Genomic DNA, 27,670 nt, shown 5'->3' on the forward strand with positions numbered 1-27,670 from the left:
CCTCAGTCCCCAGACGTTTACAGACTGTTGTAAAGAGAAAAGGGGATGTCTCACAGTGGTAAACATGGCCTTGTACCAACTTTTTTGAGATGTGTTGTTGTCATGAAATTTAAAATCACCTAATTTTTCTCTTTAAATGATACATTTTCTCAGTTTAAACATTTGATATGTCATCTATGTTCTATTCTGAATAAAATATGGAATTTTGAAACTTCCACATCATTGCATTCCGTTTTTATTTACAATTTGTACTTTGTCCCAACTTTTTTGGAATCGGGGTTGTATTTCAAACACTCATAAATTGCTATAGCAGTGACAAAATAGCGATCAAAAATGCATTCCGATATTTAATAAAATGAGAGAAATAGAATTTTGATGATAAAAAATTTGCTTTCAGTTCTCCTTTAATAAACCTGCAAGCAGAACATTTAGAACGGTTTCATGCAGAGGGTTATTTTTTTGCCAGATTATTTAATTCACTCCCGACAAGCATGTCTTGTAAGCTGAGGCACAGGGGATGAAACCGGTTACTGAATATACCATAAATTATACATGCATAAAGTAACCCAAAGCTCATTTAACCAGAAATGTCTACCAAAAAACGTCAAACATTGGATCTTAAACGTTCCAGTTTGTTTTTTCCCCTTTAATATGGAAAAATAAGTTCAGAATTTTAACAGTAACAATAACATGAACTGACAACATACTTACACTTACACACACCTGTTGAAAGGCTTGCACCCTGCATACCACACACCCCACACATTTCACCACTTGTCCCTCCCGCTTGGCACTGCTGAAAAGCGCAAATCAGTGATTTATGAGTTGTTAAAATGTGCTGATAATCCCAGAAAAATTCACCTCTCTCATGTGGGCCTGGGATTGACTTTCAGTGTCCGAGTTCCCAAAACTTTAAATCAGATACCCTTATGGTGTTGGAGAAAATAGCGTCCAGCTCTTGTAACATTTCTTTTAAAACAAGCTGGTCTTTGCAAAGACTAAAGCAACAGCTACTGTATGTGTGATGTGGCATCACCATGGAGACGGATCTGTCAATCAATCAAACAGAGTCTCCAAATTTTAGATAGAGCAGTGGAGCCGTTGTGTGTTTTGTAAGGAAATGAGACACAAGAGAGAAATACCGTACAGTACTGCGTCTGTGAAAGGATGAGTGTGTATGCAATAACGGAGTACACATCCAGAGTGTAAAGCCCGTGTAAAGTGCATCAGTATACGAGTGTTTCTGTGAATATTGAGAAATTTGGGGTGGGTGGGCAATTTGGCAAAAATGAAGTATGCTGGGTTTTGGTATAAATCCTGCCAAATGATAGTAGCACATCCCAAGTGAAAGGTACGCAACACCGCGCTCAAATGCTTTTATATTTTTCAGTGTACAACACTAAATCAGATAGATCATTTTGTAAAATGTCAACTATGTGACAGACTAGCTGCTATCTCTTCCTGTAATACAATCTTGGTGGCTGTAATCCTTAAGTATTTTGTATAAATGAGAGAAAATACCGTACTAATTTGTAACTTTTTATCTTAATTTGGGACTAAATGTAGTCAAAATAATAATAAGCTCGGCATCCCCCTCCTTTAAAGTCAAAATCAAATGGCTTGTTGTCTTGAATTTGGCTTCATCAGTAGACATTGTTGGTGGAATTGTAGCCTGCACTGCAGCATTGCTGGGTTTCACGTGACTTCACATCCGCCTCATTAGTTATTCAAAACTTTAGCTGGTGGTCTACCAAAGCTCACTTGACAAAACGTTTGTATGGAGAAGATGCATTGCTTGCATGAAAAATGCCTGACGCTTGCATTGTTCGAATCGATCAAACCGTGAAACTGATAAAAGCTTCTTCAAGGTTCCCCGTGAACTAATAAAAAAGGGTGAACGAACACAGGATTTCACAAAAAGACGTGGAGAAAGGTGGCTTTTGAACCTCTGACTGAAATCGAAGGGAGCCGAGTCGAAGCATGCTCGAGTTTCACTTGGTGAAAGGTTTGTATTTCCCTCTCAGCTCTGTCCTTAGTGTTTTCCAAGTACTTTTCTTGCTTTGTGTCGTTATTTTACGGTACTTTTTTTAGCCACGAAGCGCTAAAGTCGCCAGCTGTTTCTTTGTTTCCTCCTCACTCCTTACAAAGTCCATATGCATGAAGGTCGCGACAAAATTCTTCCCCAGCCGTACAGTTACAATGCGCCATGATCACTTCTTCTCCGTCTTGTTTAACTAAGATCCAGGTCTTTAAAGGGGTTTCTGATGATCTTTGTGAATGATTTACCTGAGAGATAAGAGCCTGCACAACTGAGAATCAAGCAAACTGTTTGTTTAAACTTCAACTTGCAGCGCTTCGTTGTAAAGACGCGAACGAAAACCTTAAAATAATTTAAAAAAAAAGCTTACACGGGCAAAAACAATCCAGGATTCATTGGGCAGCGACTTGATCCTGAGGTCCTTTACCTAGTCACGTACAAAAAAGTTGTAAGCCTCCATACTCTTCCACGCTTTCATCTGTTTTGCGGTGTAAAGGACATCTGCAACACCAGATAGTTCGAGGTGTCAGGGAACTCGACTGAAGGGTAGGTTTCCAGATCATATGACAAATCCTTCTTTCTTAGACTGAATATATCTAAAGCGAGCAGTGGTTTCTAGATTACGAGCGTACTCTGATAAGTTATCGCTAGTTGTTTGCACTACGGCAGCCATTTAGACCACCAGCTATTTCATGTCCGGTAAAACCACTCAGAAAAGTCACGTGACTGAAACCCAGCAATCCAGCAGTACCTTAAATTAGATGTCACACAGTTGATGTCACATAGTTGACAAATTTTGGACTTTTTGGCTTGCCATGTCCATTGGTATCAACCTATTATCGTCCAGGGTCATGTGTGTGAAGGCAGTGGGCTGCCACTTTGTTTCGTCATACTGACTACTTACCACAGTTAATCATGCAGATGTAATCACCGTCACAGAGTTGACAGGTAAAAAAGGTACGCTTCACACTCAATTCCACACAAAAAAGCAGTACACACGATTGTGTGTACAAGATGTTGTTCTGTTGCCCTCCCTGCCAGATAACATGAGGCAGGCAAACCTTGTATCTGAGTAACCGTTGCAATGCTGGGGCTGGATTCAGCACTGTCACAGGGTTGACCGCAAGTTTGTGGGACACCTACTTTGGCTGAGCTGCAGTTGAAATGATTAAAAGCTGCATCAAGTTCAGTTGTCTCATCTCATCTCATTATCTCTAGCCGCTTTATCCTGTTCTACAGGGTCCCAGGCAAGCTGGAGCCTATCCCAGCTGACTACGGGTGAAAGGCGGGGTACACCCTGGACAAGTCGCCAGGTCATCACAGGGCTGACACATAGACACAGACAACCATTCACATTCACACTCACGGTCAATTTAGAGTCACCAGTTAACCTAACCTGCATGTCTTTGGACGAAACCGGAGCACCCAGAGGAAACCCATGCGGACACGGGGAGAACATGCAAACTCCACACAGCCAGCCACGGGGCTCGAACCCGGACCTTCTTGCTGTGAGGCGACAGCGCTAACCACTACGCCACCGTGCCACCCCAAGTTGGCCATTTTCACACTTATTTTGATTTTTTCCGACCACTAAGAAATGTCAGAGGTCTGCTGAATTTTTTCACAGTAGGCTCCAGGGAGTTCTTGTTGTATGAACAGGTTTTAGATCTCTCCACGTTACACAGGCCGAGAGATTTCTCAGTATTCACAGAAACGCTCATAAGACCAGACCAAATTTAGCATAATAAAAAAAAGCATAATTATTCTCACGTTCCACTAATGAGCTGGTAAGTATCCCTGAATGTTTCTTTTCATTTTTGCTATAGTGTCTGAAGTGAACAATGTAAGGAAGAACAAGACTGATCTTTTCAGCTGAGAGTTTTTTTTCTCTGTTGTTTGAGTGGGCGGGGTCATAGGTGACATTAGGTTATTTCATATACGAATCAGAATTCCGTCACAGAAACTGAAGTGACTTCTTTCCAGCCCCTTTTTGAGCAACTGTACTTAAACCTGCATCTAACCATCATATTTACAGTAGGTTTGTATACAGCATTCTTTGAGCAGCATTAGTAGTAGTCTCTGTGGTCATGGTTTGTACTTCTTTTTTTTTTCCTCGTTTACTCCCAATTTGGTCACCTGCCAATTCCCATGCACTCCCAAGACAGGTGAAGTCATGTCCCAACTGACATGAGAGACCGATTATGTCATCCATCCCACCCAGAGAGCATGGACAGTTTTGCTCTCTTGCATGGCTGTACCATTTTTGCATGGCTGCCGCATCAAGTCCAGCAGTTGCTCTAGATATTTACATGTACGCCAAGCACTGTAAAAAGGCATCTGGGTAATTATCCAGTACCTGCTGTGATGAGCAATCATGGAACATTAAAGCCTTTAACCCTTTCTCTTCTTCACCATTGCAGTGCTGCTTGCAGTATGATGCTTTGCTAATCATATTCGTAATCATTGTAAATTTTAAACGAGCTGAACGCAGGAAGCAGAAATCAAGCATGTACAACCAGTCTTACTTTATATTCAGGACAACAAAAGGAATATTTAAGAGTTATTCCACGAAATCGAGTCATACATGAGCTGATAGCCGAGTTGGCTATAAGCCATGTATAATGAGATTGAGTGGAATAACTGTTTTATTCTATCCACATTCACTGGATTTTGAGAAACGGAGCATTTTTATTTTTAGCAAATTCAAAAAACAAAAACTTTACACAAGATCTCATCTTATTATCTCTAGCTGCTTTATCCTGTTCTACAGGGTCGCAGGCAAGCTGGAGCCTATCCCAGCTGACTACAGGCGAAAGGCGGGGTACACCCTGGACAAGTCGCCAGTTCATCACAGGGCCGACACATAGACACAGACAACCATTCACACTCACATTCACACCTACGGTCAATTTAGAGTCACCAGTTAACCTAACCTGCATGTCTTTGGACTGTGGGGGAAACCGGAGCACCCGGAGGAAACCCACGCGGACACGGGGAGAACATGCAAACTCCGCACAGAAAGGCCCTCGCCGGCCACGGGGCTCGAACCCGGACCTTCTTGCTGTGAAGCGACAGCGCTAACCACTACACCACCGTGCCGCCCTTTACACAAGATGCCCAACAAAATCATTTCCGCTTAGAATTCATTCCATGTTTTGTTGCTTTCTTAAAATTTTTTGGGGGTTTTGTTTTCGAGTAGAGTTTCTATTTCGCCTTTGGTTGGTTCAGCAACACGATCCGCCATTTTCTTCTTCTTTAGTGTTTTTTTTTTGCCAGTTGGCAAACCAACTTAATGGTGCGTTACCACCACCGACTGGGCTGGAGTGTGGAACAGGAGATATTGGGGAGAAAAAACCCAAACTATATTCTTTTAGCCATTTCTGTTTCTTTTAAACACTTGACAACAAAGTGACATATCTGACTTGATGCGCTCCGCCATTTTGTTTTTCTCTACTCACAGTATATGAGTTGATATCCTAATCGTAGCGTAGCCAATCAATGAGTGCGTGATTGCTCATATCCAGTGAATTAAAATCAGAAAAAGCTTTATTGCCAAGTAATTGTTGCAACTATAAGGAATATGGCTTGGAGTTAAGGTGTTCAATAAATAAATGCTAAATAAAGACAGTCTAGAGTAAGTGGGGGTCACTCGTCATGTTTATGAGGCCAGCAGCAGTAGGAAAGAATGTGGATAGAATAAAAACAAATACACCAGTACAAACTGGCAGCATTACTGATATGCAACTTAACTAATTGTTCAAAAGCTTCACGTTATCATTCTTTTCATCTTTCCACCACTGTTGTTAGGTTATTTCAGTTGCTAGGGTGATGCAAGTGTCAATCATTATGCAAACGAACCACACCCAGCGTTTCAGGCTGCAATTCGCTAGAAGTGACGTAATATTTAAACCATGTTGATGGATTTTAAATGCTTGATATCGTATGTATGATTTAGTGTGTGTTTCTGTTACACACTGCCTTTCTCCATGTGCATAGGTAAAGAGGATGGTAAAACATGCAAAAGGGTTGCCATCAGGACCACTATCAGGAAAGATGACTGCAGAAGTAATACACCAGTGAGTGAGATTTGCTTCATTCCAACACTGGCTAATCATCTACCGTACGTACGTCATCCTCCAGTCTTCATTTCTCTCTCGCTTTTTCTCTTTCAGGTAACAGTATACTCCTGTGATGGGAAATGTCCATCTGCCACCATATTTAACTTCAACATAAACAGCCATGCACGTTTTTGCAAGTGCTGTCGTGAAAATGGCCTACAGAACCGCATCATCCAGCTGTACTGCACTCGCAATGCTACTTCTGTGGAATACAACTTCCAGGAGCCGATGGACTGCTCATGCCAGTGGAACTGATAACTGATAACAGTTTGTAGATGTGCAGTACCTTGGCATTTTCAACTCTATATACCCCCTCAGTGGACATGCTCAGTCAATACCACACAGATCAATACAACCACAAACTACAGTACTAACTCCATATTTATATATATGATATATTTTAAATTCTGAATTAACAATCTGGGAATATTACATAATTTAATCACATAGTCAGTAGATGAATGAATGACTAATAATCAGTCAGCTTATATATAAAGAATAATAAGAGAAATAATGTATGTGCCCAAGTACAGGTTATTAATATCAATATCATATCATGAAGTTTTGTTTCTCAAAAATATTTTGAAGCAAAATTGATTCTTGAACCTTGCATGTAATTAAGTAATCTAGGCAAGTTAGTAGTATTTTAGATACCTTTTCAGATTTTTGTAACTTGTTTTATTTAAGATATAACTGTACTTTTTGAACAATTTGCCATCAACGTTTTTTTAAAAACACTTAAACCCCATACAGGGATAAATAAATAAGCCAGATTTGTGAAAGTCTGATTTCTATTAAACTGAAAATGTGCCATTTCTCTTGTGATCTGAGAGTTGGTAACCTGTCTGTTGATGAGACCAGATGGTAGATGAGAACTCTTTCACGAAAAAAAAAAAAAACCCCTCATTCCAGGGGTCCAAGATCTACCACACAGGCAGACATGTAAAATAAATATCCAGAGAACACCTGTAATCAAGAATAAACAAAAACAAGACGCTAAACAACCATATACTATATAACCAAAAGTATGTGGACACCTGACCATCACACCCAAATGTGGTTGCATTATGTTACATGAATGGCATTCAGCGGAAGCTGTTAGCCAGAGTAATGTACAACATACCCAGAGCAGTGTGGAGAACAGTTTGGGGTTAGGTGCCTTGCTCAAGGGCATTTCAGCTGTTCCTGCTGGACCAGGGAATCAAACCGGTGACCTTTTGGTCCCAAATCTGCTACTATAAATATACCTCTGACTGTCCGTCTGCCTGAATTTAGTTCCGGCCTGGAGCAGAAACACCACAACTATAATCCCGACTATAATATCGCTTGGTCCTGCCACTCAGGGAAATAACTGCATGCAACTTAGGAATAGTCATGGAAGTTTTTTCCAAGTAGTAACACATTATTCCAGGTCACACTGTACAGCCTGGACTTCAAAACAACCCATGCACACACTCCGGTGGTTGATAAAATACGGATAGGTCACGGATTACGGAAATATAATAAAAAAGGATATAAAATACGGAGTGGTTACGGATTATAATACGGATGATGTATCATGGATAAAAAATGAAGTCTAAAACGATGAAAAGTTTGGACTGCCGAAGTTCATAATAAAATATCTTACCTGCATTTATATGTTTATTAATTTACTGTTGATTATTTCATGGAAAATATCACATATCCATGAATAAAACAGCCATGCTTTGTATTATATTTTTTATTTTCCGTGAATCCGTATGCCATGACTTCATGATGCAACAAGGATGTACAAAGATGCCCAGGGAAAAATAGCACGTGCTCAGATAATGTAACATGTAAACAATTACCTGACTGGTCAGATATTTCAGGTCCAGGCCTGGAAAAATCGCTCCAGGAGCAATCTCACTGATACGGATAAACCCAGGCCTGGGCTATAGGTATTGCTATTGGTCTGGTGTGAGCATCAACTACATAAACTGCAGGGGAGGCATTTATTTTTGTTATAGTTATCGGTATTGTGGGACCGGACTTTTAGGACATGGCGTCCCCCTAAACTACTATATTGCCATAATCTTTAGAAGCACACACTTGTACAGAATGTCTTTGTATGCTGTAGTTTTACAGTTTCCCTTCACTGGAATAAAGAGGCTCAAATATGTCCCCGCATGATAATGCTCCTGTGTACTAAATGAGCTCCATGAAGACAGGGTTTGAAGACAAGGTTGGAGTAGAAGAACTTGAGTGTCCTGCACTGGAACACCAACTGCACACCAGACCTCCTTACCCAACATCAGGGCCTGACCTTGGTAATGTTCTTCACAAATCCCAATAGACAAACTAATCTAATACCTAATAAAACTGCCGGACATGGACCTGGACCACAGGGCGGCACTGAAAGTTGGATCAATATGGTGCCATCATTTAGAGTGGCAGAAAGAAAAGAAAAGAAGCAAAAGAAAAAAATAACCACGAACAGAACTTGCTCTCTCTCTGAGTTGCTATATTGTATGGAAGGTTACTGTATATGAAACAACTCAGGACATAGAGACAAGCACAGGAACTGAATCATGGTGTGAGACAGGCACAAGCACGTACTATGCATGAATATGCATACACAAGATGTCCACTGCTGTCCTTGCCTTTTTCATCAAGATACCCATTGTCATAGATGTCTCTATTCCTAGGCAAAATCACACATAATGGTCAGGCATGGTCTGAGGCTTAGAATATCTAGGACAGGGTAGAACAAGAACTACAGTGGTGCTTGAAAGTTTATTTTGCCCTTTAGAATTTTCTATATTTCTGCATAAATATGACCTAAAACATCATCAGATTTTCACACAAGTCCTAAAAGTAGATAAAGAGAACCCAGTTAAACAAATGAGACAAAAATATTATACTTGGTCATTTATTTATTGAGGAAAATGATCCAATATTACGTATCTGTGAGTGGCAAAAGTATGTGAACCCCTTGTGCAGCAATAACTGCAACTAAACGTTTCCGGTAACTGTTGATCAGTCCTGCACATTGGCTTGGAGGAATTTTAGCCCGTTCCTCCGTACAGAACAGCTTCAACTCTGGGATGTTGGTGGGTTTCCTCACATGAACCGCTCACTTCAGGTCCTTCCACAACATTTCCATTGGATTAAGGTCAGGACTTTGACTTGGCCATTCCAAAACATTAACTTTATTCTTCTTTAACCATTCTTTGGTAGAACGACTTGTGTGCTTAGGGTCGTTGTCTTGCTGCATGACCCACCTTCTCTTCAGATTCAGTTCATGGACAGATGTCCTGACATTTTCCTTTAGAATTCGCTGGTATAATTCAGAATTCATTGTTCCATCAATGATGGCAAGCTGTCCTGGCCCAGATGCAGCAAAACAGGCCCAAACCATGTTTCACCACCACCATGTTTCACAGAAGGGATAAGGTTCTTATGCTGGAATGCAGTGTTTTCCTTCCACATGTTTCATCCGTCCACAAAACATTTTTCCAATAGCCTTCTGGCTTGTCCACGTGATCTTTAGCAAACTACAGATGAGAAGCAATGTTCTTTTTGGAGAGCCGTGGCTTTCTCCTTTCAACCCTGCCATGCACACCATTGTTGTTCAGTGTTCTCCTGATGGTGGACTCATGAACATTAACATTAGCCAATGTGAGCGAGGCCTTCAGTTGCTTAGAAGTTACCCTGGGGTCCTTTGTGACCTCGCCGACTATTACACGCCTTGCTCTTGGAGTGATCTTTGTTGGTCGACCACTCCTGGGGAGGGTAACAATGGTCTTGAATTTCCTCCATTTGTACACAATCTGTCTGTCTGTGGATTGGTGGGGTCCAAACTCTTTAGAGATGGTTTTGTAACCTTTTCCAGCCTGATGAGCATCAACAACGCTTTTCTGAGGTCCTCAGAAATCTCCTTTGTTCATACCATGATACACTTCCACAAACATGTGTTGTGAAGATCAGACTTTGATAGATCCCTGTTCTTTAAACAAAACAGGGTGCCCACTCACACCTGATTGTCATCCCATTGATTGAAAACACCTGACTCTAATTTCACCTTCAAATTAACTGCTAATCCTAGAGGTTCACATACTTTTGCCACTCACAGATATGTAATATTGGATCATTTTCCTCAATAAATAAATGACCAAGTATAATATTTTTGTCTCATTTGTTTAACTGGGTTCTCTTTATCTACTTTTAGGACTTGTGCGAAAATCTGATGATGTTTTAGGTCATATTTATGCAGAAATATAGAAAATTCTAAAGGGTTCACAAACTTTCAAGCACCACTGCAAATAGAGCATGTTAATACAAACGAAAGCAAAGGAATGTTACTTCCTGAACCAAATCCACTTTTGCCTGCTAGTTATATTGCAGTGTAACTTTAAAGAACATACAGAGTGTAAAAAAAGTCTTGTGCAACCCAGCTGACGAGTAAAAAATTCACATACAGCAGTCGACAAAGACAAGCCTGTGGATGTGCACGTACGCTACACCACATTGTCCTGCTCTTCATGTCCTCGTCAGCGGTGTGTCAATGGATCGTCCCACACTGGGGCTGAACTCTGTCCTGCTGAGCTGTGTTGTTTTTTTTTAATTATAGCAAACTAATTAAAATTGCTGGCAGGCCTCAACTCCTCCTCATGCAAAGCTGCTGATTCAGAATTTAACCTCCTAGGGCTTAGCGGTCACATGCGTGGACAGCACTTTTTAGAAATTCGGAACAAGAATCCACATATGTGGACATACTTTTTCTCTAAAAGTACATCTCATCAAAAGATGATGCTTAGTTTTTATTCTAATCAGGTTCTAATAAGCCCAAATAGCAAAGAGAAATAAAAAATGCATGTAAAAAAACAGCTTGGGCCTTAGGAGGTTAAGACCACTTAAGAGCGTGGTCTTGGTCAACAGATGCCAAGGTATACAGTATTTGGTCTATAAATTTGGTCACATCTGCAAGGGATTCACAAGGCTGTGTTGAGAAATGCAAGTTTATTTGTATGCATTTAAGAGAAACAGCTCTGTGTGGTGTGATCGTGTTGGATGAACGTTAATAAAATAACTGGAAATCATGGAACTGATATTCCTGATATCCTGATATCTTTCTTCTGAACTCAAGAACATGATGTTTAAAACGCTTTAATCCTCTCGTTTATCTGACTCTGGTTATAGATATTAGAGGTTTATGGGAGCCCTGTGATAGATTGATGATCTGCCCAGGGTGAACCCAGTGTCTCACCCAAAGTCAGCTGGGATTGGCTCCAGTTTCCTTCGTGACCCTGATGGATAAGTGGTATAGACATTGGATGGATGGATGGATCAAATTTGTCAGTCTGAATCAGTCCCAAGTCTGATTTACTTTCTTCAGTGCTGCAAATTAACCAGATCATTACTTTGAATTTAATTGTCTTTAATGTAGCTTACAAGCCAATACAAGTCCCAATCAACCACCAAAAAGACGGACGGGACAGACATCAGTGAAAATAAAGTTGCTTCTGCAAACAATATAGCTATTGAAACGTTACTATGATTTCAATGCAGTGTTGTAGTCGAGTCACTAAACCTCGAGTCCGAGTCCAGTCTCAAGTCCCCAGTGTTCAAGTCCAAGTCATTAAAAAAAAGTTTCAAGTCAAGTCCGAGAACAAGACTCCAACCGCACCACTTGACAGGGGCTGTTTCAGCGCCATTAACATTTAGTTTGTTCCTGAACATGACGTATGAACACGTGAATGTGCTTCTCTTTGTCAGGGAGTGTAAAGTATTCTGTCAGAGATGGTCGGGAGACAGATGTAAGTCCAGAAGGTGTGTTTATTAATACAAGTGAAGACGGTAAACAATCCAGAACGTCAGGCAAAATTGTAAAACCGTGAAACAGGCAATAGGTCGAGCGAGGCACAAACAGGCTATCGTAGACTCGGCAGAATCAAAGACGAGAAACAGGAAATCAGACTCAGTAATGTGTTCACAATGCAACTCAATACTTCGCAAAGTAAGTGTGTTTTCATACTTTTTATATCGGCACATTGATTGCGCCTTAATCCTGTGCAGGTGCGAGTCGTTTACGGTGTGCGTGAGAGTCCACTTGGTGCACGCGCTGTCCGGAGCGCGCCTGAGAGTCTATCTGATGCACGTGCCAAGGCACACATGTGTGACACACTTGCGCAAAATTAGTACAAAAATTTATGTAGATATAAATATCTTATGCCAAATTATTATGGCATGTTCCAAAAAAATTAAGAAAAAATCCGAGTCCTCGTCTCCAATTTACGAGTCCGAATGCAGTTAATGCACGAGTCCAAGTCCGAGTCATCAGTGCTCAAGTCCAAGTCGAGTCATGAGTTCTTAAAATCAGGGCACGAGTCCTGCACTCGAGTACTACAAGCCTGATTAAATGTGGAAATAATTTAGATGTTAGAACATTGACAATCCTCCGAGTTCTCCAGTTTCCTCTGACCTTGCAAAGTCATGCTTTTAGGCAACGTTAAACTGCCCCTCGGTGTGAAGGTGTGTGTGAATGCTGTCCTGCATTGACTGTCATCCCATCCAGGGTAGACTGCTGCTTCACACTGTACCGTATGTTCCTGGGATAGACTCTGGATGTCAAGGTCAAGGCTTTTTTATTGTCATATCAATCATGTACACTTGGTGCAATACACAGTTTAAAAAAACAAACAAAACTAATACTTCTCCAGGCTTATGGTGCTCCATTAAAAGCTAGACTGCCTTTCAGATTTTTCAAGTGTAGGTCATAAAAAGAATTTTCCCCGACACCCAATTATTTTTGTTTAGTGGATTGAAAGCTACTGAATTCGAATCGCAGACTTCCAATTTTATTTAAAAAAAATAGAAAAGCACTCGGAGAGCGCAGACCTCCGCCAAGAATCCTTTAAAAAATTCCGGGATCCAGATGGTGATCCGGATCACCGCCAAAATTTAATGGATTGTTACTTGTGCCCAGTCACACCTCTGGAAAAAAATTCAGAGCAATCCGGTTATAACTTTTTCCGTAATGTTGCTAACAGACAAACCAACAAACAAACAAACCAACGCTAGCGAAAACATAACCTCCTTGGCGGAGGTAAAAATAGAACAATTAATGAATTTAAGGCCATGTGGCTCTAAATTCTCCACTATTTTTTCCTGCTTCACCATGACCCAGTTTAAGATATCACGTCATGCATGATGTGGTGGGCTTTGACCCGTTTGCACAAGAAATTGTGGGATACGAATTTGAAACGGGCGGCACGGTGGTGTAGTGGTTAGCGCTGTCGCCTCACAGCAAGAAGGTCCTGGGTTCGAGCCCCGGGGCCGGCGAGGGCCTTTCTGTGTGGAGTTTGCATGTTCTCCCCGTGTCCGCGTGGGTTTCCTCCGGGTGCTCCGGTTTCCCCCACAGTCCAAAGACATGCAGGTTAGGTTAACTGGTGACTCTAAATTGACCGTAGGTGTGAATGTGAGTGTGAATGGTTGTCTGTGTCTATGTGTCAGCCCTGTGATGACCTGGCGACTTGTCCAGGGTGTACCCCGCCTTTCGCCCGTAGTCAGCTGGGATAGGCTCCAGCTTGCCTGCGACCCTGTAGAAGGATAAAGCGGCTAGAGATAATGAGATGAGATGAGACGAATTTGAAACAGGAGAGAAAAAAGGAGGACATGAGTGTGTGAATGAAACATGAAAGACCGACTACAGTAACGGAAAGAAAGTGAGAAGAAAAGACATTACGTTATATATGAAGGAAAGGAAACGCAGGACCAAACTAATAAATATCGGCGCTCAGCGAGCACCTCGGTGTGATCAGCTGTTCGTTTTATGAATGGTGTGGTCAACAGTCCGTGTGTATCAGTCGAGCCTCTCAGACTTGACAAGTCCGATGGCATGTAGGAAGAAACTGTTACAGAGTCTGGCTGTGAAGGCTCGGTACCTTTTTCCAGATGGCAGGAGGGAGAAGAGATTGTGTGAGGTGTGTGTGGGGTCATCCACAATGCTGGTAGCTTTCCTGATGCAACGTTTGCTTTAAAATGTCCTTGATGGAGGGAAGAGAGACTTTAATGATCTTCTCAGCTGTCCTCACTATCCGCTGGAGGGTCTTGCGATCTGAGACGGTTCAATTCCCAAACCAGACCATCATGCAGCTGCTCAGAATGCTCTCAATAGTCTGTCTGTAGAAAATAGATGACTTGGAACCACATGATCAAAATGTGCTACGTCATGAGCGTCTACCATGATGGTGGATATACAAAGTGACTAGGATGGCAGCCACTGAAAGCATGTCTGTAAACACTGCTGAATTTTCTCAGTGTTACCACGATTTGAACGATCAAGCGAAAGTTCGATACAAAGAGAAGATAGATATATACAGTTTTGATCCATATTATTTAAAAAAGTTAGATTTTTCTGAGGGGTGGCACGGTGGTGTAGTGGTTAGCACTGTTGCCTCACAGCAAGAAGGTCCGGGTTCGAGCCCCGTGGCCGGCGAGGGCCTTTCTGTGTGGAGTTTGCATGTTCTCCCCATGTCCGTGTGGGTTTCCTCCGGGTGCTCCGGTTTCCCCCACAGTCCAAAGACATGCAGGTTAGGTTAACTGGTGGCTCTAAATTGAGCGTAGGTGTGAATGTGAGTGTGAATGGTTGTCTGTGTCTATGTGTCAGCCCTGTGATGACCTGGCGACTTGTCCAGGGTGTACCCCGCCTTTCGCCCGTAGTCAGCTGGGATAGGCTCCAGCTTGCCTGCGACCCTGTAGAACAGGATAAAGCGGCTAGAGATAATGAGATGAGATGAGCTGTTTTGGTTTTAGCCTCTATTAGATCAGCCTTGCCGATGTTATTCAGCTGTGCTCGTCTCTTCTCCATACTAAGCCTCAGAGTTTCCTCGCCCTCTTTCCGAATCACAGATGGAATTCTAAAAAATCAGAACATGCCACGATCACGAGTACTGTTGTGACCACAACCGTATACAGCACAAAGATATGGCAGAGCTAAAAGAACGCTTAAAGCAGTGGAAAAACAAAGAGAGAGTTGCACACGCGTGACTATGTTTTGGATGGAATGTCACTTGATGCCACATTTGTATCTCCACCAACATGGCCGACATCCAGGTTTCTATTTTGCTTTGACGTCACTTGCAAGTCAAGGATAGTGAGGATTGGTGATGGGAAATGGGTTTTCCTCAGCCTCTGTAGGAAGTAGAAATGCTGATGGGCTTTCTTGGCTATGGAGCTGGTGTTGAGGGACCAGATGAAGTTCTCTGCCAGATGAACTGCTGGATGTGGTTAGTGTGGTTCTGGTTAGATTTAAAAAAAATGAACAAACAAAAACACCAGGTATCCAGGAGTGGTATTACTCTTAAATTGGCAGAGAACTTCCTCAGGCTGGTCTTCAGACTGCATGATATTTTTGTCTTCCATGATGGTCACCATGTCAGATCATAGTTCCATAAATTCTTGTCGTGTCCTGGTCGGGAGACTGGCAGCACTACAGGTTTGACCGTGACCAGTCTTTGTTCACGTCCTTGCGTATAATCAGGGAGGAGGGTCAAGAAACTGTCAATCATGGCTATCAAAGAACATGTCGTAGGAGTTATCAAACTAGGTGAGAAAATACAACAATTCTGACATGCGAGAATTTTCACTGTGGAGTCGTTGGGCGTCCAAGATGCTACACCACATCTTTGTTCTTCGATTATGCCGCACTACAAGGCCTGTTCGTGACATTCATATTCAGGCCGGACTCTGGAAATGTGTTCGCCACAACAAAATCAGGCTGAATTCATCTCATTATCTCTAGCCGCTTTATCCTGTTCTACAGGGTCACAGGCAAGCTGGAGCCTATCCCAGCTGACTACGGGCGAAAGGCGGGGTACACCCTGGACAAGTCGCCAGGTCATCACAGGGCTGACACATAGACACAGACAACCATTCACACTCACATTCACACCTACGCTTAATTTAGAGTCACCAGTTAACCTAACCTGCATGTCTTTGGACTGTGGGGGAAACCGGAGCACCCGGAGGAAACCCACGCGGACACGGGGAGAATATGCAAACTCCACACAGAAAGGCTCTCGCCGGCCACGGGGCTCGAACCCGGACCTTCTTGCTGTGAGGCAACAGCGCTAACCACTACACCACCGTGCCGCCCCGCTGAATTCATATTGTCTAAAATTGAATAAAGATTCTGGAGAATTAAATAAGAAGAAATGAAGCTCAGGAGAACTTTACGCTAAACATTCCTTACTTCAGAGTGTGGCGCAAGTCTCCTGAAGAGTAGGTGGGGCTAGTAGCCATGACAATGACTAACTGACAGCATGCTGTCCAGATACTATAGGTTACATACACTACCGTTCAAAAGTTTGGGGTCACCCAGACAATTTTGTGTTTTCCATGAAAAGTCACACTTTTATTTACCACCATAAAGTTGTAAAATGAATAGAAAATATAGTCAAGACATTTTTCTGGCCATTTTGAGCATTTAATCGACCCCACAAATGTGATGCTCCAGAAACTCAATCTGCTCAAAGGAAGGTCAGTTTTATAGCTTCTCTAAAGAGCTCAACTGTTTTCAGCTGTGCTAACATGATTGTACAAGGGTTTTCTAATCATCCATTAGCCTTCTGAGGCAATGAGCAAACACATTGTACCATTAGAACACTGGAGTGAGAGTTGCTGGAAATGGGCCTCTATACACCTATGGAGATATTGCACCAAAAACCACACATTTGCAGCTAGAATAGTCGTTTACCGCATTAGCAATGTATAGAGTGGATTTCTGATTAGTTTAAAGTGATCTTCATTGAAAAGAACAGTGCTTTTCTTTCAAAAATAAGGACATTTCAAAGTGACCCCAAACTTTTGAACGGTAGTGTACAGTGGTGCTTGAAAGTTTGTGAACCCTTTAGAATTTTCTATATTTCTGCATAAATATGACCTAAAACAACATTAGATTTTCACACAAGTCCTAAGCGTAGATGAAGAGAACCCAGTTAAACAAATGAAACAAAAATATTATACTTGGTCATTTATTTATTGAGGAAAATGATCCAATATTACATATCTATGAGTGGCAAAAGTATGTGAACCCCTAGGATTAGCAGTTAATTTGAAAGTGAAATTAGAGTCAGGTGTTTTCAATCAATGGGATGACAATCAGGTGTGAGTGGGCACCCTGTTTTATTTAAAGAACAGGGATCTATCAAAGTCTGATCTTCACAACACGTGTGTGGAAGTGCATCATGGCACGAACAAAGGAGATTTCTGAGGACCTCAGAAAAAGTGTTGTTGATGCTCATCAGGCTGGAAAAGGTTACAAAATCATCTCTAAAGAGTTTGGACTCCACCAATCCACAGTCAGACAGATTGTGTACAAATGGAGGAAATTCAAGACCATTGTTACCCTCCCCAGGAGTGGTCGACCAACAAAGATCACTTCAAGAGCAAGGCGTGTAATAGTCGGCAAGGTCACAACCCAGATAGCAGAGGGTCGTTGATTCGACGTGGAATCATCGGCATGTTCTTCGACCATACGCCGTCGAATCACCGTCGATCACCGACGTTGATTCAACACCGCTTTGCTCATACGAGTTTCCGTTGAAACGACGTTGAAAAGTGGCTGGTGGTCGACAGAGAATAGACCCCCTTTCACCCTTTATTCAACTACGTATTTCGGTCGATTTATAGTTGAATTTTCGGCGATGATTCATCCAACTTTACTTCCTGTTTTATGTACAACAGGAAGGCTACAAATTAAGCAAAACAGGCTAAATTAAACTAGCTAACAATAAAGCATCGGGGCTCTTGCCTAGGATGAACACACATGCATACTTCAACCATGAAAGTGAAACTTAATTTATATCAATGTGCGTAGGCTACGTCCTGTTTAATGTACAACAGGATATAAAAATGCATGCAACAATGCACCTCTCCTAATGTTTGTCAAGCTATCTAATGAGGCATAACTTAACATTTATAAGGAACAGAACACACTTGAACAAGTTCTTAGAAACATTTTATGATTTATTTATAATTGTGGCCTATTCCTCCTGCGGCGCAGACCTGTACATGGAAACAGAAAAACATAAATTAATTTGATGCAGCATTGATAAAGAAAGTCAGCAGTAGGCTATGGGTTTCTAAATGCCACCCTACCTCATTATTTGGACATGGGGAAAAACTATATTTAAAATCCAAAGAGGGATGGAGGGAGGAAAATTAAAACAAAAGAAAGAAATGAAATATAGAGTAGAGAATTTGATAAAATTAAGGATGTTTTTATTCAGTAAACATTTAAAAAATGTTCTACAACACTCTAGCCTAGTGACTTACCAATAACAAAATAGACTTGAAGTATTCAGATCCGCTCTGCATAAAGCAGCTAAATCCTCTCTCTGTCTCCTGGCAGAAAGCTCCTTGGTTTGCTTGTGTCTCAATCACAGCTGGTATTCTGTAGAAAGACTTCTTTTCACCTTTCCCATCAGCTTTGTTAGAACCCTAACACAGCACAAAAGTTTACCATTGTAGGTTTATGATGAACCAAGTGCCTCGTGGGTTCACATACCGCGCGCTGCCGTTATTTCCCCCAAATCACGAGTTTGTTGGTCTTCCAATGTGGCGCAGGGTTTGTTTACTTCCGGTTTCGGGTGACGTCAGTGAAAGGGGTCTAATGGGGGCATTACCGCCACCCACTGGATTGGGGTGTAAAGCAGTCTGAACAAAACGTGTAAACATAAACATAGGAGAAATGAACCCGTTTTTCTAACTCGTCCTCACTTAGTCTACTTTTCTTTTTTGATTAGTCTGGATTTGATATTGTAAATTTAAATGTGAATAAATGTATATTCATCGGACATGAACAAATGAATAAATCTTGAGTAATCTTGAGGGGCGTGTGTGTCCGGGGCGCGGTGTCGCGGGGGGGATCGAACGAACCCTCCGATCCCCCCTGGCTACGGGCCATTAGTTGCTCATCCTACCAATGTTGAAAACTGGCCGGCAAAAGTGACGATGGTTCAACGTCGTATATTCAACCTTCTCTGACGGTCGACAGATCAACCTTTACCCACGTTGATTCAACGGTGATAAATCGACCCTCTCAGACGGCGGAGAAATCGACGTTTCACGGCGCCGTTTCAACGTTGATTTTCTGACGTACGACGGAAACCGACTATTCTGACCAAAACTCTACGTCGTTTCAACGACCCTCTGCTATCGGGGAAAGGACCCCAGGGTAACTTCTAAGCAACTGAAGGCCTCTCTCACATTGGCTAATGTTAATGTTCATGAGTCCACCATCAGGAGAACACTGAACAACAATGGTGTGTATGGCAGGGCTGCAAGGAGAAAGCCACTGCTCTCCAAAAAGAACATTGCTGCTCATCTGCAGTTTGCTAAAGATCACATGGACAAGCCAGAAGGCTATTGGAAAAATGTTTTGTGGATGGATGAGACCAAAATAGAATTTTTTGGTTTAAATGAGAAGTGTTATGTTTGGAGAAAGGAAAACGCCGCATTCCAGCATAAGAACCTTATCCCATCTGTGAAACATGGTGGTGGTAGTATCACGGTTTGGGCCTGTTTTGCTGCATCCGGGCTAGGACGGCTTGCCATCATTGATGGAACAATGAATTCTGAATGATACCAGCGAATTCTAAAGGAAAATGTCAGGACATCTGTCCATGAACCGAATCTCAAGAGAAGGTGCGTCATGCAGCAAGACAACGACCCTAAGCACACAAGTCGTTCTACCAAAGAATGGTTAAAGAAGAATAAAGTTAATGTTTTGGAATGGCCAAGTCAAAGTCCTAACCTTAATCCAATCGAAATGTTGTGGAAGGACCTGAAGCGAGCAGTTCATGTGAGAAAACCCACCAACATCCCAGAGTTGAAGCTGTTCTGTACGGAGGAATGGGCTAAAACTCCTCCAAGCCGGTGTGCAGGACTGATCAACAGTTACCGCAAACGTTTAGTTGCAGTTCTTGCTGCACAAGGGGGTCACACCAGATACTGAAAGCAAAGGTTCACATACTTTTGCCACTCACAGATATGTAATATTGGATCATTTTCCTCAATAAATGAATGACCAAGTATAATATTTTTGTCTCATTTGTTTAACTGGGTTCTCTTTATCTACTTTTAGGACTTGTGTGAAAATCTGATGATGTTTTAGGTCATATTTATGCAGAAATATAGACAATTCTAAAAGGTTCACAAACTTTCAAGCACCACTGTATGTGTAGATGCCCCTTTTATTTATTCATGCAGGACTGTGCAGTATTTGCAGGTGAAGATGCACAAAGTCATTTGAACCCATTCTTTTTTTTCCTGCAGGGGAAACAGGAGTGGAAGTGAAAATATTTTCTTTTCATCATGAGGAAGGGAGTGTAAAATATTCAGATGTGTGCGCGGATCTGGAGAGTACACACTGAGCAGCGTGAGATCTTATTAATTAAATAATTATTAATAATAAAAGTTTTCTTGTTTGGATACCAATGTGGCAGCTTGGCTAACGCTCTGCAGATTATGTTTGTTTTGGGGTTTTTTCTTCTCAGGTTTCTTTTTTCTCGGATTTCTCAGACACTGGAAATAACTAATGGGTAAAATGGTTCCTCTGAGACTGCTTGGGTTTGTGATACAGGTAAAAAAAAATCTTCTCTCATTTCATTTTTATCTCATTAAAACACTGAATGCAATTTTTTTCGGAAAAACATGCACTTAGCTCTTGAAAAGGGAAATAATGCATGCTTCTGTTTGTCTTTTTATTAAAATTTTTTTTTACACATGCAAATAAAATAAAACAAATGCAATTCAATGCATGAACGATGTGAGCATGGAAAATAAATCGCACTTTAAAAACAGTATACAGTGTGCAAAACTTAACACATATCTGTGTGTGTTCAGATAAAGTTTATTCATTTTGTGTTACTTTAAACACTTCCAGTGTTTTGTCATAACTGGCACTATCAGTAGGTTATTGAAAGACGACTACAGTGCAAAAGTCTTAGATATCTTTTTTTAAGTACAAATTTTTATTTGTTGTAGATTTTTATTTTATGATTTCTACAGTGCCTTCCAAAAATATTCATACCCCTTGAACTTTTTCACATTTTTCCACCTTACAACCACGAACTTAAAAGTTTTTTATTGAGATTTTATGTGATAGACCAACACAGAGTAGCACATAATTGTGAAGTGAAATGAAAATGATAAATGGTCTTCAAAATTTTAAACAAATAAAAATCTGAAAAATGTGGTGTGCATTAGTATTCAGCCCCCCTGCATCAATACTTTGTAGAGCCACCTTTTGCTGCAATTACAGCTGCAAGTCTTTTTTTTTGGTACGTCTCTACCAGCTTTGCACATCTAGACACTGAAATTTTTGCCCATTCTTCTTTGCAAAATAGCTCAAGCTCAGCCAGATTGGATGGAGAGCGTCTGTGAACAGCAATTTTCAAGTCTTGCCACAGATGCTCAATGGGATTTAGGTCTGGACTTTGACTGGGCCATTCGAACACATGAATATTCTTTGATCTAAACCGTTCCATTGTAGCTCTGGCTGTATGTTTAGGGTCATTGTCTTGCTGGAAGGTGAATCTCCTTCCCAGTCTCAAGTCTTTTGCAGCCTCCAACAAGTTTTCTTCCAGGATTGCCCTGTATTTAGCTCCATCCATCTTCCCATCAACTCTGACCAGCTTCCCTGTCCCTGCTGAAGAAAAGCATCCCCATAGCATGATGCTGCCACCACCATGTTTCACAGTGGGGATGGTGTGTACAGGGTGATGAGCAGTGTTAGTTTTCTGCCACACATAGCGCTTTGCATTTAGGCCAAAAAGTTCAACTTTGGTCTCATCTGACCAAAGCACATTCTTCCACATGTTTGCTGTGTCCCCTACATGGCTTCTTATGCCTGTCTTTCAACAATGGCTTTCTTCTTGCCACTCTTCCAAAAAGGCCAGATTTGTGGAGTGTACGACTTATAGTTGTCCTGTGCACAGATTCTCCCACCTGAGCTGTGGATTTCTGCAGCTCCTCCAGAGTGATCATGGGCCTCTTGGCTGCTTCTCTGACCAGTGCTCTCCTTGCTCGCTCTGTCAGTTTAGGTGGACGGCCATGTCTTGGTAGGTTTGCAGTTGTGCCATGCTTTTTCCATTTTTGAATGATGGATTGAACAGTGCTTCTTGAGATGTTCAGAGCTTGGGATATTTTTTTATAACCTAACCCTGCTTTAAACTTCTCCAGAACTTTATCCCTGACCTGTCTGGTGAGTTCTTTGGTCTTCATGATGCTGTTTGTTCTTCAGTGTTCTCTAACAAACCCCTGAGGCCTTGACAGAACAAGTGTATTTATGCTGAGAGTAAATTACACACAGTAGGACTCTATTAACTAATTAGATGACTTCTGAAGGCAGTTGATTGCACTGGATTGTATTTAGAGGTATCAGAGTACAGGGGGCTGAATACTAATGCACACCACATTTTTCAGGCTTTTATTTGTTTAAATTTTGAAGACCATTTATCATTTTCGTTTCACTTCACAATTATGTGCTACTCTGTGTTGGTCTATCACATAAAATCTCAATAAAAAACTTTTAAGTTCGTGGTTGTAAGGTGGAAAAATGTGAAAAAGTTCAAGGGGTATGAATACTTTTGCAAGGCACTGTACATTATCAAGTTCAAACAACAAAACACTTTCGATTTCCAAACATTAGTTTTCCAGCAGTATATTACAGAAGAGACCACTTTTTAGATAAACTCTATAACGAAGTGGTCTAAATTGTGATTAATGTATTAAAATTTGTTACACAATGTGCATATCTAAAATTATTCCATCCACATTCACTGAATATGAGCAATCGTGCGCTCTGATTGGCTACTGTACTACTAGGATATCAGCTCATATACCGTGAATAGAGAAAAACAAAATGGCGGAGCGTGTTGCTGAACCAACCGAGGATGAAATAAAAACTCTACTTGAAAACAAAACCCCAATAATTGTAATCAAGTATTTAAAAGAAACAGAAATAGAATATATAAAAGAATATAGTTTTTCCCCCAATATCTCCTGTTCCATACTCCAGCCCAGTCGGTGACAGTAATGCACCTTTAAGCAGTTTGCCAACCACCAAAAAACCCTAAAGGTTTTTGGTGGGGGAACCCCCCCAAAAAAATATTTTAAAAAAAAGCGCAACAAAATATGGAATAAAAGTATTTGATGGTATGAACGTCTATTTTATTTTTCAAGAATTATTATTATTATCGCATTTTTCACAAATTGTTCCTGTCATTTCGCCGGTTTATTTACATTCTAAATGGAAATTATTTTTTGTCAGACATTTTGTATAAAGTTTTCATTTATCGAGTTTGCAAAAAATACAAATAAAAATGCTCCGTTTCTCAAAATCTAGTGAATGTGGATAGAATAAAACAGTTATTCCACTCAATCTCACCGTACATGGATTATAGCCAACTTGGTGCTATGCGCCTCGTCAGCTATCAGCTCATGTACGACTCGATTGCGTGGAATAATTGTTAAATATTTAAGGATATAATGGATAGCTTAAACATAAAGGATTTGAAAACTTAGGTATTATTTCAGGATAAAACCTGCAGTTGTTATTATTATTATTATTATTGCATTAATGGTATTTAGCAGACACTCTTATCCAGAGCGACATACAACATACCCGGAGCATCCTGGGGAGCAGTTAGGGGTTAGGTGCCTTGCTCAAGGGCACTTCAGCCATTCCTGCTGGTCCAGGGAATCAAACCAGGGACCTTTTGGTACCAAAGCTGCTTCTCTAACCATTAGGCCATGGCTAATAATAATAATAATAATAATATTATTATTATTATTATTAATTGATTAATTTACATTTTGACACCTGAATCATTCCATGTTTAAGGCAAAACTTGTAATGTTTCTAGACTTATAATAATCCTATAATATTAACTTGCCATATATTAAAAAGATTTTGTGGGGCAATATTGCCCCAAATATTGGCGGTATGGTGGTGTAGTGGTTAGCGCTGTCGCCTCACAGCAAGAAGGTTCCAGGTTTGAACCCAGCAGCCGGCGAGGACCTCTCTGTGTGGAGTTTGCATGTTCTCCCTGTGTCTGCGTGGGTTTGCTCCGGTTTCCCCCACAATCCAAAGACATGGGGTGGCCTTGGGCTGAAGTGCCCTTGAGCAAGGTACCGGACCCCTGACTGCTCCCCGGGCGCTCTAGTGTGGCTGTCCACTGCTCTGGGTGTGTGTGTGTGTTCACTGCTTCAGATGGGTTAAATGCAGAGGAGTTTCACTGTGCTTGAAGTGTGCATGTGACCAATAAAGGTTTCTTCTTCTTCTTGCCAGTGTTAAAGATTTGGCAAGTTTCTTAATTTATTTGCTTTTAAACTTTTTTTCTGACCCAGAAATTAGCCCCGCCTCCTTTGGTCCATGTCCCTAAAATACAATTCATGAATGTTTTGAAGTTTCATCTGAGAAACTGGGAGAAAAATTGGGGGAAAGAAAGACAGAAGCTTTTCAATCTGAATTGACTGATGGAAAAAAAGAAAATATTAAAAATAAATCCAGGATGGGGGCGGCATGGTGGTGTAGTGGTTAACGCTGTCGCCTCACATCAAGAAGGTCCGGGTTTGAGCCCCGTGGCTGGCGAGGGCCTTTCTGTGCGGAGTTTGCATGTTCTCCCCGTGTCCGCGTGGGTTTCCTCCGGGTGCTCCGGTTTCCCCCACAGTCCAAAGACATGCAGGTTAGGTTAACTGGTGACTCTAAATTGACCGTAGGTGTGAATGTGAGTGTGAATGGTTGTCTATGTGTCAGCCCTGTGATGACCTGGCGACTTGTCCAGGGTGTACCCCGCCTTTCGCCCGTAGTCAGCTGGGATAGGCTCCAGCTTGCCTGCGACCCTGTAGAAGGATAAAGCGGCTAGAGATGATGAGATGAAATGAGATGAAATCCAGGATGTCTTTTCCTTTGCCCAGATTGTGAGTTTCCCTTGTCTGAGTGGTCCAGCGTCTGTCCATGTACAGCTGGAGTTTTGCAGCTTTCCACTCAGCCTTCAGCCTGATACTTACACACTCTTATTGGGAAACAAGGTACAAAAACAGCACACACACACAATACTGATAATTTATACAGTACAATTAATTTTATACCACTGTGTATAATTACCGGTATATATAATAAAGGAGAGCAGGGAGTTGGGACAAATTTTTAGCTTTTAGGGGGTGGGGCTTGTGGTTGAACAGAGGGAATCTCAGTGCTGTGATTGGTGATCTGGAAGATTTTCTTGTTTACAGAATCAGTCTGGTGTCAGTTACAGCAGAAGGGGTGGAGAGCTCTGAGGCCACACCCCTGCTTATCATCACAGGTGTGATATGCTACCGTAATTATTGGCACCCTTTATTAAAAAAAAAAGAGCATACGAGTGATATTTTGAGATTAACCCTTTGATGCAAAACATGGGTCAAAAGTGACCCGGCTGAGTTTTTATCTTCTATATCTTTGCAATAAATTAATTCCATCATTCAGTATTCAAGGTATTCCTCAATTAACTTGTTTTTGATCATCATACATCCTTATTTTATTTTTTCCTTTCTTACTTTTTGAATAAAAACCCTTTTTGTATCACTACCCTTCTAATGCACAACATGGGTCAAAAACGACCTGCATTCATTTTCCAGGTTATTTCATGTATGGCTGAGTGTTTCTATGATATACTTTTGAAATAAATTCATTTTGTCATTTACTTTTCCAAATATGCAGTAAATATCTTGTTTTTGTTTAGCACAAATCATCATTTTTATTTTTCCTTTCTTAAGTTATGAACAAGCACAGCTTTTGTAATTCTACATCAAGTTTACACACATGGGTCAGAACCGACCCGCATGCATTTACTCCAGCGTTTGGTGGGAACTGTGAATTGTGCTTGTGTCAGACATTTCACAGCTCAGCACAGCGCCCTTTGCCCATCTAATACATGCAAGTAATGTTTTTCAATTGTTCTAACATTACCTTAGAAAAAAATTGATGATGTTTAGGTTCCCTTGAGAGTGAGTAGATTACTTGTCAGAAAGTTACAAGTAATTACTATTAGCTACTGAGCTGTTGACATATTCTACTTTAGTTAGCTAATTTTATTGTAGTTGGCTTAGCTAACTACATAGTTAATAAATAAATAACTGGCCCCATTCACTGCTAAAGTAATTACTTGAAACAAATTATTATTATTATAGTATTAAGACATTTAATTTTAAATCACACTTGGATGACCCATGTGTAGTAATATAAAAAGTATTTTTGTTCATAAAGTAGGAAATAAAAAATTAAATTAATGATTTGTGATAATTAAAAACAAGATATTTAAAGAATACTTGGAATATTCAATCATAAAATAAATTGATTTCAAAAGATAGAGCAAAGAAAAACTCAGTCAGCATGAAATGACCTGGAAAATGAATGTGGGTCATTTTTGACCCATGTTGTGCATTAGAAGGGGTGTGCATATGTTTTGCATCAAAGGGTTAAAGTAATTAAACATTTGTCACACTAAAGAATTGGTACAATGTAAGCTATGTAGTTTAGATTAGGGACTTCTTATAAGAAATATATTTGATTCAAATGAGGATTACGTTAAGGTTTTAACTTTAGTAACTAACAATGATAACAGCTTTAACAACTGTAACGTTTGTCCATAGCGATGTCCAACATCGTCATGTGTAAGTCGTGGTTTAAAAGAAGTATAGCTTTATGAGTGCAGAAATTGGTCCACCCTAAGGACAGAATACCCAGACACAAACAGGACAATGTAGTGTATGCAATTCAATGCAGTGAGGAATGCACAGACCTGTACATTGGGAAAACGAAGAAACCACTTTACAGGTGCATGGCTCAACACAGGAGAGCCAGTTCCTCAGGCCAGGACTCTGCAGTCTATCTTCATCTCAATAACAAAGCACACTTGTTTCAGGACTGCAACGTACGCATTTTAGCCGGAGAAGACCAGTGGTTTGAAAGAGGAGTAAAAGAAGCCATCTTCGTCAACCTGGAACGACCATCGCTGAACAGGTCTGAGACACCACTTATCAGCCACCTACAATGCAGTCCTTGGTACACTTCTCAGAAAACTGAATAAACATCCACACCAAGACTCGGCTGAATTCAATGACTCACGTGATGGCAGAGAGAGCCAACGACCCACAAGTCACCCTAACGACCCTCTAGGCCTCTAACACCATTTACACCCAGCCCCCAGTGACCTACACCTACAGGATGACTCAACAACCCAGGTGCCCTCCATGACTCTCCTTCGGGTGCTTTTGGTCCACCAGAGGATAAATACCTGGAACTCCGCACTAGTCAGACAGAACTGAAGAAGCCTTTCGGATGAGAAGTGAAACATCTTCAAGAATTTCAAACAAGTCCAGTTGCCTTTTTTATCAAGGAAATGCAACTGGACTTGGTTTTAAGTCTTTGAAGATGTTCCACCTCTCCTCCAAGAGGCTTCTTCAGTTCACTTCATCAGCTTGTCTGACCAGCTGGTGGGAGTAC

At 41.1% G+C, this 27,670-nt stretch overlaps 2 protein-coding genes across 2 annotated transcripts in view; both read left to right on the plus strand.

Annotated features, from left to right (window-relative positions):
* otogl (otogelin-like) overlaps positions 1-6,411 on the plus strand; it is a 172,307-nt gene extending 165,896 nt beyond the window's left edge. Inside the window, exons 69-70 of the mRNA XM_060923103.1 lie at positions 6,035-6,114; positions 6,211-6,411. Of these exons, the coding sequence (XP_060779086.1) occupies positions 6,035-6,114; positions 6,211-6,411 (281 nt within the window). The remainder of the gene's footprint in view (positions 1-6,034; positions 6,115-6,210) is intronic.
* A 14,305-nt stretch (positions 6,412-20,716) lies between these two features.
* The window catches only part of ptprq (protein tyrosine phosphatase receptor type Q), a 197,318-nt gene continuing 190,364 nt past the window's right edge, over positions 20,717-27,670 (plus strand). The window contains exons 1-2 of the mRNA XM_060923263.1: positions 20,717-20,761; positions 25,102-25,215. Of these exons, the coding sequence (XP_060779246.1) occupies positions 20,717-20,761; positions 25,102-25,215 (159 nt within the window). The remainder of the gene's footprint in view (positions 20,762-25,101; positions 25,216-27,670) is intronic.

This window comes from Neoarius graeffei, chromosome 6, assembly GCF_027579695.1.
Source record: "Neoarius graeffei isolate fNeoGra1 chromosome 6, fNeoGra1.pri, whole genome shotgun sequence".
NCBI lineage: Eukaryota > Metazoa > Chordata > Actinopteri > Siluriformes > Ariidae > Neoarius > Neoarius graeffei.